This window comes from Drosophila gunungcola, unplaced genomic scaffold (genome assembly GCF_025200985.1).
Source record: "Drosophila gunungcola strain Sukarami unplaced genomic scaffold, Dgunungcola_SK_2 000001F, whole genome shotgun sequence".
Classification (NCBI taxonomy): domain Eukaryota; kingdom Metazoa; phylum Arthropoda; class Insecta; order Diptera; family Drosophilidae; genus Drosophila; species Drosophila gunungcola.
The window spans coordinates 9244690-9258281 of record NW_026453197.1 but is presented as its reverse complement, the minus strand read 5'-3'; the positions used below and the strand labels follow the sequence as shown (position 1 = coordinate 9258281).

Genomic DNA, 13592 nt, shown 5'->3' with positions numbered 1-13592 from the left:
TTTTCTTAACCAGCAAATTTAAAATCATTATTGTGCCAACAATTTATGGCAAGAATTTGTTTGTGGATTTATAGCTGTTTTGCTGTCTTTGTGCTTGTGGAGGCGACATTTGTCAGAAATTTTCATCGAATTTATTAAAATATTGTTTTGTTTATTTTTTATTGACATGGCCTTTGATTGAATGCATTTTTGGCCCTTTCTTTTTGCATTCCGCAATTTGATTGGAATTTTTTTTTTGTACTTTTTATTAAGAAATAACAATAAAAAGTGATTTTTTCGCAGGAATTACACACAGCATTTTATTGGTTTGGCAAGCCTTTGGCAAACATTTCAGCATTTTTGGCTGCCAAGCTAACATTGTTGAATAATTTTTTTGCTTCGATTTCTTTGCTGACTTCTGCACTTCACTGTGTTAATTATATGCTGGATGTTTATAACAATTTTTCCATCTCTTTGCGTGACTTTTTGTTTGGTTTTTTTTAGTTTGTTCTCTTTCTTCATTTGCGTTCGTTGAACTCGCTGGATTTTTTTGGAGATTTCGGAGATATTGTCTTATTATTTGTATTTTTTGTATGTTTTGTCTTTTGCACGCGCCTCGTTCGTCTTTGATTTTTTCGAGGGCCCGACATAAAAAAAAATGCCAAAGTTGAGCGCTCCCATGAAATATTTTTGTTTTCATTGTGGCCGAAAATGTGAAAGTTGTCGACAATTTCGGTTTTTTACCGCCTTGCTTTCTTGTGAAGATCGGCGGAGGAATCGGATGAAAATGGTTATTAAGACTGGAACGAATGTGGCTGGTGAACTTTTGACATGGTTAAATAGGTGTGCTTTTTGATTTAGGCTTCACGAATACGTGATACAATTAATTTTAAATTTAAAATATCTAGTTGTTATATCTTTACCATATTGGGCTTATTATCTTTAAAATTGGGCAAGTGGGTTTACTAAACTAATCAGGTTTCATTGTTAAATTTAACACGTGCCTAACGCCCACACAAATGAAATAAATTAAAAAGACTAAAGCAGTGATTAAAGCGTTATGGTCAGTTTTCATTGAAGATATTCTTCCTGCTTGCAATTTTAGTCTGAAGCTTGTCACACTTAACTTTTTGTTTTGTTTTAATTTTGTTTGCCTTGCCTTGATCCCAACTTTTGTCATTTAGTTGTTCTGCTCTGCATTGCTTAATTATTTTCAATTCATTTGTATATTTAGCTTTATCTTTTTTATAAAATTATTTCTGCTAATCTCTGCATCATTTCTTTCTCCAACTACTCTTTATTATTAATTCTTTCTCTGATTTCATTCACAGTTTGCCTCTGCCAAGCCAATTTTCTATGGCGTGCATTTTAATTTTTTGTGCAAAGTTATGCTCGTTGTAATTGCAAAAGTGACAATATCCGTGCTTCGTGCCTAGATGCAAAGCTCAAAAAATAAAAAAGAAAAATTGAAAAAAAATAGCAACAAAAGCGGCACGAAAAGTATGCCACAAAACGGATGCAATAAACACGCAGCCCAAAAGCCCGAGCCAAGTCATGAATGGCAAAGTGAAAATGGCAGTGCCAAAGCCGAAGCCAAATGGGCAGAAATTAGCAAAACGGAAAACGAGAAAATTCCAACGGCAACTGCGGAGATTTTCATAGAGAGAAAGAGATTTTCCAGCAGCGAAAAGATTTTATTAAAACTCAAGAAGAATGTATCCCCCAGATACACACGCACACACTGTATCCGCGCATAATTAAACGCTTAGCGGGTCACACAGATACAATTTTATAAATTGCACTCGTCTTGTTTATAGTTATCTTTCACCCAATTGTATTTCTAAAATATTCAAAGTCACGTTGCCTTCAACGAACGATCTCCTCTGGAGTTTTCCCACGAAATTTTTACCATCGGATTCCGAGTCCAACAAGTCCCACACACGATGTTTTCTGGGGGCCATAAAAAGCGTTCAAGATTTAGCCATATTCAAGTCTTGTTGATAGTTATTTTCGCATTTGACCTTGGGCTTGGTTTAAGTGGTTTCTGTTTTGGGGGTTTGACTAGTGGATTTGCAAACTACGGATACAAAGATACCATAAATCTGTCTCAAAAAGCGCTTCTTTAATAGTTCCATTTAGCGCTTGCTTCTTGGGAAATATTTTCGTGCGAAATTAAATGCTTTAAATTTAAGTAGTCAATTGTTTGGTAGTATTATCTGTGTTTTTACGTGTAACAAATTTAATTATTTGAAAACACATTAGTTTACGTGCTTTATTTTGATATCAAATTTTAATTTGACCTTTTTGTTTAAAAACATTTAGTATTTATTTTGTTGATCTATTTTTAAAAGTTTTTTATTCAAGCTAATAAATAAATCAAAAATCGTTACCAAAACTTTTAATACTCATTCCTAATACATTCCCAAATTAAAAGAAATATTAAATAATAATACTCTTGCGTTCTTTATTTACACTTCATAAGTTTTCAATTAGCATTTCTATTTAGTGTAATTTAAGTGCGAGCATAACTGTGGGTCCTTTGAGATATTCAAAGAAATAACAAGTTAAGCTTTCAAATTCTGCCAGCACTTTCAACAAAGGAATTCTTTTATCTGCGCAACTTTTCCTATAAAGCTCACTGGCTGATCTCATTGAGCGATTTACCCCGCCCCAAAACTAACTATTCAACTATCACAGTACGCAGTTACAGTTTTTAGCAACTATTCCATGATTCTTTTTTCTATTTTCCTGGGCGAAATGTGGAGCGGAGTGCATTACTCAGCCGGTCTTTTGTTTTGCATTTAGTCGAGTGGCGATGTGTGGGCGTAATCTCGAGGCATTGTCACTCAATGCCTCACTTAACGGCACTTAACGGCCAAATGCTCACAAAACACGAGCATAACGAAATTTGAACTGCATCCGTGAGATACGCGCTTGACAAAGGCACATAGATACGCGGACACAGATACTGGCGCAGATGCACTGCGCGCAAGTGGCTGCCGTCAATTACAACATTTGTGACAGTTGAAACTTTCAAATTAACCCACACAAACGACGATTTTGCGAATTTGCGAATTTGATTATCGCACAGCCAGCAGCATGCAAAACATACGTATACGTTCACCAAAAACAAAAATGCTGCGACTTCGCTTTGCATCACCCAAAATATGTTTCCAGTACCTACTTAAAGTGTGGTTTTTCTAAATACCCTTAAATTTAAATTTCTTTTATAAAAAATAATAATAGTAATAAGTGATTGTCTTAAGGATATTTATTAAACTTGTACAATGTATTTATATACAATTATTTTAAACCAACTTTATTTACGATTAGCTTCAAAGATTTAACTTAAAATTTTGAGTAATTTTTTTTCTTGAATGTTACAACATAAATTTCTTTACTTATTGTTATTTTTCTTCTAATCATAAATCATGAATTTTTCTATTCAAAATAAATCTTCTGCATCGAATAACTTGCCTTGGAATACAAATTATCCAATCTAGAAGAGTACTTTAATACTTCTTATGTTCAACAAAATAATACTGAAACACTGTCCTCTCTTTGCATCAGCCAAAAGCACAGCCAACTAAAAATAAGCAGCCAAGAAGAAGTTGAAAAACCCGCCATGGCCATTGGAGGAGGCATTAGACGACTTCGAGTGGCAGCCAAGCGGCAACGAGTGACCCAAATACTTCAGCTCTAGCTTCAGCTTCAGCTTCAGCTCTGGCTTCTACTTCACAGATACAGATGCAGATGCAGATACAGATACAGGGGCAACTTAAGGCTTGAGATTCAGATGCAAGACGTGGCTCGAGATACAGATACAAGTGCAGTTTTGTTCGTACTACCAACTGCAACTGCAACGTCAGCTAACGGTAAATGGCAAAACTGCGTCGGCTGCCAATGCAGTTAACCGCATTTCGCAGGCGTGTATCTAATAGATACATTTCGCATGCCGTGACTGCCACGCCTCCCGAGGCCCAGTCCGCCTCCCCACTTCACTTTTCGCATGCAGGCACGCACACATGACATTCTTTTCGCTTCGACTACGAAATTTCACAAAATTTAAGAGCTGCAAACCAATTTTGGTTGCCTTTTTCAGCTGCCTTTTTCCTTTTTTATTTTTTTTTTTGTTCACCAAATGCAGTTGACACTTTAATGGGTTTTGGTTTGCTCTTTTTTCTCGCCTGCCAGTGGTAGTAAAACTATTTTTTAATTATTTCATTAGCAGGGCGAGGTGCAGTGTAACGAAAATAAAACAAAAAAAGAAAGGTAATAAGGAAAAGTCTGATTTGGACATGTTGACAATAATACATATAAGGCAGCAACTTTAGCAGGTCTTTGAACTTGAATTTAATTATGAAACTTAAGTTGGTCAACAAAATATAAACACCGCCAAAAGTAAAAGTTGATCTGAAAGGTGAGTCACTGGCAAAAGATAAAGACGACTCATTCACTCAACAAACTTTTATTTGAATACATGAAAGATGCGGAAGATTATTTTAATCAACAATAAAAAAGAGTAAATAGTATTTTAAGCTATCTGTAAAGACATCTTCCGCCTTGATAAAGTTGTATATTGTTTTGCTTAAAACAAAGTCATTCGATCTTTATATGTAGACTGACATATTCCAAATTTTTCCTTAAAACTTGTATTTTATTGCCATTTTATGAGTCAGAACGAAATTCTGGTTTTATGTTAAATGTTTCCCACAATATGTGTTCAAATAAATTCCCAGAATCTGTTAAAATTCGATTTGGTCTCAAACCGGACATACTAAGGCTGGGATTTGCAATATAAATCGAAAAAATTGGTTGGATGAATCATCGGGCTTGATTTATGAGACCTTATAGGTTCGATCCACTGACGCAGTCGATTCTACAAAAGTTTCTTTTAAGAACGGTCTTTACGAGAAGACTGTGCATTGTCGTCACATGTTTGGCGATAAGGTATTCCCCTCCATACATATATATTCCCCCGAGCCATCTATTCATGAATGAACAAGGGGAGAAATAACAGAATGAGTAGGGGAAAACAAACGAAAGCAGAGTAAACATCAAAACGAACGTAAATTGAGGATGTGAGTCACTCGCTGAGGGGCAGCGGCATTTAAGTAAATTATATTTGGCGCACCAGTCGCTTCGTTTTTAATTTGCATCTTAAAGATACAGCACTTGCTGCAGATGCTGCTAAATATACACAAACACAGTCACAAACAAACCGGCAGAGAAACAAACACTACAGTTGTCAATTTGCATTTTGCTCGCACGATTCTACGTGTTTGTGTGTAGTTGCATCCGCTTGTGTGGCCTGGCGTGTGGTTCACTTTTATTGATAAGAAATTAGTTGGACAAACAAAACGCCACCGGGAAAACTTCACAGCTTAAAATGGCCTTGGGCCAGAAATTCTCCAGGAAATTTGTCGGAAAGTTTACATAAATCATAATCAAGCATGTAAGCTTATTTAATATGCGCAATTATTAGCATTATCTTTGTCTGAGTAGCTTTTCACCTTTCGATGCCGATAGGCCTATAAAGTGAATTTAATAGAGCTGGGAAATTTGATAGGCAAATTAACTTCATATTTTATATAAAGCTTCCAATTGGAAATTAATCTAATATTTAATGTTTGTTTTATTTAAATATTTAAATCAACAAATACTGAAACTATTTTCCCCTTTTTCCCTTTTCTAATTTATTTCTACCATAATTGCAAGTCAAGTTAAAAAGAAAATTTCATAATTAGCGTTAATTGCTGCTTAGTTGTGCAAATAGAACCCAGGCCGAAAGAGAAAGTGGGAGGGAAAAGTGCGGGTGAATGCAGGGATGCAAAGGGGCTTTTCCCATTTTTTTTAACTGATGCAGCGGCTTTTTGTGACTCATCAAAGGCAAATTGCAAAAGAGTGCCAGACAAAAACAAAAACGAGCAGGAGGAAAGTGAACAGCCCGTGGGGAGACGGGAAAACCTCAAGTGACCGTCATTCCAGTCTCTCGCTTTTCCGCGTTTTTTCCCACCGCTCCGCTGGCGGCAAAAACTTAAAGTTAATGTGGAAAAGTGAATGGCAACCTGGCCCGACCATTGGATAATTTGTGGCAAGTGCTGAACCGCCACTCCCACATTTACGCCCCAAGTAAGTGAGTCAAAGACACACACCCAATAAAAATTCCAAAGAGTTTTTCAGCCCTCCAAAAAACAACAAAAACTCAAAATTACAAAAAAAAAAATATTAACAAATATCAATTGAAATTTACTCGGAAAAAATCAACAATGCTGCAAAACAACGAAAGGGGAGAAACACAAAATGAAAACGATATCGCATAACGATTCGTTGAATTCCAGTTGGATTTTTATCAGATTTTCTGAGTTCGCTGACACGAAACAGCGGTGCAGGAAATATTGTTGAAAATTCAAAAAAATAAAGATTGCCATCGATATTGTTTAACCAAACAAATATTAAAACAGTTTAGCAATTATACTTTGTAGTAATGCACTTTGTTTAAATTGTTCATCATTACTTCAAAAATACCAGCTTAAAATTTGTATAAATAAACAACTTAATGACCGGAGGTTATATGTTAAGGAATATTTATTTTTTTGCAATGTTAAAGCTTTTTGTACGAAACAAGCTCGTTTGTCTTTAAATTCAATATACCTTCAAGTGTTGGACTATTAATTGTATTAATTAAAAGCCAATTGATATAAAATACAGTATTAAACCATATTTTTAATTTAGCTAGGAACATTTTTGTTTGTGAATGACAATTATATTACATTTATCTCAACTTTTAACATTTAATTTCGACAATTAATTTCGTAGAGCATTAAATGTTGTCATTTCTGGTTGCTTCCTAACTCAACCAAATGTTTTTTTTCCGTTGTCTTGCTTATGGGTGCGGCGTGTGCCGGCTTTTAATTGAATTGAATTGAGCGTGGCCAGCAGACATGTGAGTCTTGAAATCCGCTCCATCCAAATGCTCCAGATATAGATTCAGTTGGACTGAGATACCCTGAAACTCCAACAGACCGACAATCCCCGAGGTCTGCACTTTGCATGCGATTAGGGGGCGTTTGTGAAAATGCTTAGGGCGTGGACCTGCCAAAGTTGTTGACTTCGTCTTGGCCCATGGCCCTTTTGGTTTTGCGAATTGGAAAAAATGTTCTTTTCAGTCAGCAACAAGTGCCAAAAAAGACTTTGGCCAGCTTGCAGTTTGCTGAATTAAATTACTAATATATCTATATCCAAAAACATCGAAAATTTAACCCTTTTGGGTTTTATTTTTGACATAATTCGTTTCCGTTTTACAGACCAATTTTTTCCCTGTGCATGCAAATTTATTATGAGTCCTTTGGACTCATTCCACTCTATTTTATTGTATCAAATTATTTCACTGAAGTGACATCATCATCGGCAGCATCTTCAACTTGAAGCAGCAGCATCTTCACCCTGACCTCGTAAAACTTTTGCCGCATTTTCGCACGTGGCCATAAAAGGCCAAGCAAGGAGGATTTGGGGGAGGAAAGTGTGGGGTGGGCGTGGCCACTGCAGGACATGGGTACGCTTGCCAAGACCCCAGAGAGATGGACTTCTTCTTCCGGGCGTGAGGGAGAAATCCTCGCAAGGATTGCATAACTGCCAACGGCGAAAAAAAAATAGTCTGAGTCGAGCAAATAAAACTGAAACTTTTACGTCTGACCTTGTTGCACGGTCAGTTGCACACAAGCAAACTCCTTATGGGACTTAATTGAATTTGAAATGGAATTTGTCACTTGCACTTACACTTCAGGTTGAAACCGTGCGTATACGTTATCATCGTTGATTGTTGCTTACCTGCAATAAAATAAACAAACAGAAAACACATTATTAAAATTATAGGAACATTTTTTTTTGGAAGAAAGAAAATTAACGCAAAAGTTGGGAAATTGGCAAAAACCTAATTTAATAATAATTTGTATATTTTGTAAAAGTAGAAATTAACATGGTTTGAAGGGCTTAAAGAGGGACTGAAAAACAATTATTTATTCATAAACATCCTTTGGCTGCGTAAGCATATTGTTTTCATATTTTTAATTGTACATTTTAAATTATTTTTCATTTTGGCTTTTCGTTCATATGGCGCCTGTTTTACACAAAAGGCAAACAGACACGAAAAGCCGCAAATGTAATTGCCAACCATTGAAACAATGAAATTGTTTACGTTCGAATGCTGAATACTCTTCCAACGGTATCAATTGATAACATTTCCCCTTTAAATTTATCGACATATTAAGAAACAATATAAATCTTTTACGTTTTTTAAAAACCAGTTATTGACCTACTTTTTGTCTCAATTTTCAACAGAACTTATTTAACGTAGAACTCAATTTCATTAAACTGCAATTATGTGCAAAGCCAAATTCGTAAATAAGCAAAACAAACATATTCAAAGTGGAAGATTTAAAATGCGTTACAACACCGCACAATAAATTCAGAATTACGGAAGGGGGTGCATTATTTATTAATTTTTTAAAACCAATTAATTAAATATGTTTTATTGATTTCGAACGAATGTTATTGAGAACATTAATAAAAAGTTTGAAAAAATAATAAAAAAAAAACAATCAAAAAAGATTTTGAAAACATAAATGATTGTTTTTGTCAATAAGTTGTTTTTGAAATTTCTATCTTAATAGTCTTGCATATCACCATAAATATAATTTTGAACCCTTTAGTTTTCACGTCTTCGCATCTCCCTAACTTAAATTATATAATTAAAATGTATGGAAATTGGTCTGGCCATTTAGTTTTTCGGTTAATGAGTCTGGGGATGGGCTAGCAAATTAATTGCATAATTTACGCTTCCAGCGTTTGTGCTGCGTGTTCCGCATGTGCGCCAAAAAAATGTGCAAATTTCATGGGAACTACGGAGGAGATTTTGTATTTTCGGGGCGGCCTAGAACCGAATGGAAATTTGGAGAAACAGCCAAACAGTTCTGTATTCAGCCTTTCAAGCGACACCATTTAGTATGAAAAACATATTTATTATTTTTTGGGATCCCTCCAGGCAACATTGGGATTTAATGCCATGTCGTTGGCTGGTTACATATAAGTGTGTATGCATTATTATGACGAGCCTCGACACATTTTGCGGTTTATGAGGCAGCTGGGCGTGGCGGAGTTTTTGCGTCTTCATTTGTTTGATTTTTTTCGTGTTTTTTGGTAAGTGCCAAATACATTTTCTGTTATTTTTTTATGACAACACACATCAGCATACAAGCCATAAATATGATTATATTTACCCAATAAATCCTTTGCCATAAACTTCTATTTTATCTGGCTCTTTATTAAATTACTTGTTTTTATAGAAATCACTTAGGCCAACTACAAAAACTTATAATCCAAAATTAATTTATTACAGGCACGTGTGGCCGGTAGAAGATAAATGGAGGCTTAAACGAGTTTCATGAATACAATAGAATTTATGGAACAATATAAGACAATTAAACGGATAGAAATATAAGCCCAAAAAAATGTGTGCACTTTAAAACATTTATTGATACCATACTTTCGAATTTAACTTTTTTGACTATGCAAATTTTATAAGCTCAAGAGGTGTTCTAGAGTTTTAAGAATTTTAAATTGTATCTTCTTTAGAGTACTCAAGGAATGTTTTATCAAAACGTTTTTTTATGCCAACCAACAATGCTTTGAAACAGCACTGGGTCTCATGAAAATATTATCATTTTGTGAAAACCTTTCACATTCAGCAGCAGGCCATAATAAAAGAATGCTTGGATATTTATCTGGCAACAAATTGGTACACTTAACAAGCTCGGCCAGTTGACCTTTTAACCCTTTCCACAGCGCCACAATTGACCCCCAGCAGGGAACACTAACCACTAAAATCCTCTTTCGACCACAAAAGTCACACAAACGACCAGCAAACAAAGGAGCGAGAAAAGGCCATGGGGAAAAAATTGTAACCGAGACTGTTGGCAATTTATTTGGCCCAGACTCTCGACCATTTGAATGGCATCCAATCGAACGGAATCGTACAGAATCGAGTCCCATTTTTGGGGTGGTGGCAACGGCAATTACAACAATCATAACGTGACCCAAGCAAGCAACAATAAAACGACAAGGAAATTTGGATGGCAAACACAACAAGCGATATGGCAATCAATATAAATCTGTAGGCGCAGATACGACACGGTTGGACATTCAGATACATTTATGTATATTCAGTATGGGTCAGAACTTAAAGGCGGTGAAAGGTGCATTTATTGATGTTTGCTATCAGAGCTTGGTAACTGGGTTACCCAAATAAAGAATAATTTGTTTAATTTTCTGTGTTCTTATCAAGAAAGTATAAATCAAAGTCATCAAGATAAAATGTGTCAATGTGAAATCATAAATTCGTTCGATGGCATATTCTTTTGCAGTGCAAATTTAAGTGAAAAATATTGAGGATTTTAAGTTCTTGATAAATATAAAATTTATATAAATATTATACCAATGTCGAATTCTACGGCTATGAAACGCAGACTTTATTTTCCAGCAAATTAAATATTTTTAATAAATGAAGGGCTCAAAAAAGTACAAAGAAAACAACGGGGACAACAAAAACCATAATAAAACAGTCCAAACAAAAAGCAAAAGGACTAAAATCAAGAGTAACAAAAAGTTTAGGATTCGAAGGGAGAGTAGATAAAAAGGGAGCAGAAGAAGGGAGTCACATGAATGGCACTTAACTTGCCCAGAGATGGAAATGGCACAAGAATGGAAAACGGGTGAGGAAAATGGGGAGAAAATGTGGGAAAACTGCTGGAAAGTTGGAGGGAGATGAAGTGGGCCTCGAGGCCAGAGAACCAGACTGTGAGAGATAGAGATGGAAGCGTTACAGTTACAATTTTAATGCGCATTGCATGTGTGTCCCCTGCCCCGCCTTCCATTCCAACCCATTTTGTCCGCCCCCTTTTCCCCGCTTTTTCCCATCAAATGTAAGTTTCTGTTGTTTGATGCCAATTTTTTGCATTTGCTTCTTTGCCCTTCTCCCTTTCGTTTTTCGCTTGGCGTTTTTTTTCGGGTGCTGTCCTAGGCGGTGCATCCCCTTACCGAATTTTCATCCCCACTTCCCGCCCGCTTTCCTTTCAGCTGCATTTGCCGGTTGTTGAACCCATTTTCTAGAAGCTTTTGCCGTCCATAAGTGGCCCTAGCCAACAGCAACAACTACCAGCCGCTGAACTGCAACAAAAGCAATACAAATCAAATGAAAGCTGCGCTGCTGCAGCTGCCTCTGTAATTTTTTTTATTAGAGCAAAAGAAAAATGCGGCGATATAAATAAAAATGTTAAAAAACACACTATAATACTGCATAAAATGCTGTAATTAAATAAATTTCGAGAATTTTAAATAGATAAAGTCCCATATTTAACTTACATTAAATTCCATGCTTAAATTACTGTTTGATTATTTTAACATCGAACTTGAAAAATAGATAGATAAATATTTATATGTTATGTTTATATATTACTGCATAAAACGAGGTAATATTTGGTGTTAATAGAAAATGTGAAATTTGAACAAATCAGCCAAAAAAATAAAAAAATAAATAAGTTTTTGCCAACGTTCCTTAACGTTAAGACGTTACTTGGCTTAAATTGTATCATATTGGGAATCCCCCATATATGCCTTCTTTTATCTACAGTATAATCTTATCTAATCTTATCGACAATTTTCTTTAGTAAAGAGGCCTTCCCCATTTTCGACGTTTATTGCCATGCACTGTTTTAAGACGATATTTATTTGTTCGATACATATATTTTATAATTTTAATAGCCGTCGTCGGGCGGGCGACATTAGGCACCGCCTTCCTCAAAAACTCCCCCCTTTAAAATGTACCGCCCCTTCACGACCACCTACTGCCTCTGTCCAAGCGAAATGACAACTCATTAAAAAGCAATTAAAAGACTTTTTTGTTGTGCGGGACACAGGCGTCTACGGAGACACTCAATAGCCGCTGGCCATTCGCAAGGTCAACACGCACATAGTACGTACAAAAAAAATATGTAAATGTGTAAATATATATGGGAATCTGTGTATATAGCCGATGTATTGTCTGGCGTGTGTCTGGCACGGCAGCGTTGAGGCCTGTGGCAAACAAAAACATATTACGCATACGCCACCGAAGGACACGCAAGGCAAGCAAACAAGAAGAAGGCGGCCGCAAAACAAGGACAAGATGGAAGGGGGTGAAACAGGGAGGCCAGAGCCCGATTCTTCGTCAGATATCAAGATATATGAAGGGAAAAATATATATAGCAGAAGATATCAAATGAGTTACACGAGCTAAGATTCAAATGAAATGTTCAGGAACTATGGTAAGCCACAAAAAAAAACATTTCCATAAGTACTTCAAAAAGTTTATATACACATAAGGTTTTATCAAAAATATATGCAATCGTTGAAATATTTAGGAATAAGAAACGGAAATACTGTTGTTTTTTAACTCCCTATCTAGACCATAAATAATTTGTTTAAGTAAGTTTAAAATCTGATATTAATAACTGAACAAGAATATTGTTAAAACTATTTCAATTAAATTTCTTAAATTTTGTGAGATTATATCATGATAAATCTGTGGCAGTCTTGGAAAACTACCAACTTAAAAATTACAACCAACCACTGAAAAAAAAAAACACAAACGTACCAACAAAAAAATATGGCTCATTGTCATAAGCAAAAAAGATTCCACGACTTTTAAATTTTCAGTTTGTTTGTTTTTTGTTTGCGGCTAACGAAAAGTAGACAGAAATGGCCAAAACGTGTTGACAGTTTTCCCTGCTGCTGCTCCAGCTTCTTCAACTTCATCTACATTTTCCCCGAATATCGCCTTAAGCATGTCCTTGAGCTAGAAAATTTATTGCCGCTTTAAGTTATTTTGTCATCCTGCATTATTTCGTTTAGTTTTCCTCTCTTTTTTTCTGCGTTGATTTCTCCACATCGCTCTTTTTCTTATTGTGGGTACTCCTGCCACGCCCTGATTTCAATACGAAATTGCGCAATGTATTAAGAAAACATTTTCAAGCAATTTAAAGGCAATTTTCCCACTCTCACCCGGCTGAGGAGAAATTTATGCGAAATTGTTTTTTCCTTTTTTTTTTATTTCGATTCGTGGATTGTTCAAGTTGGAGTGGAATTTATTTGGTCCCCGGCAGTGATTATTTGGCCAATATTGCGGCTTACCGAGGCTTACACTGGCTTGAAAAATGCGAGGGACAAAAGGTATATAAAAAAATATATCTCTGAAAGATACTTTTTCTGGTGGCCTATAAATTAAGCGTTAATATACCGGGCTTTATTGGTCATGCAAATGTCAAATTGTTGAAATGGCAATAGCTCGACTTAAATTCAGAAATTTAATTGGGTTCACAAAACATAACTAAATTTAAGCCCAGCTTTATTAAAACACAATTGGAATTGTGTGCAATTTATTGTTTGAGATTTGTTCATTGTTTGTTATACATTTGTTTGTCGATGCATGTGGCACTCAAAGTTCAGGGTCATATTTACCGTTGGATTTGCCAAAAAAAAAATAATAACCGCAGTTGAACACAAGTACACAGGGAAAAAAC

At 35.6% G+C, this 13592-nt stretch overlaps 1 protein-coding gene across 1 annotated transcript in view; it reads right to left on the bottom strand.

Moving 5' to 3' along the window:
• LOC128262938 (fibronectin type-III domain-containing protein 3A) overlaps nucleotides 1-13592 on the bottom strand; it is a 62569-nt gene that overhangs the window by 20500 nt on the left and 28477 nt on the right. The window contains 1 exon segment of the mRNA XM_052997528.1: nucleotides 7759-7809. Coding sequence (XP_052853488.1) covers nucleotides 7759-7809 — 51 coding nt within the window.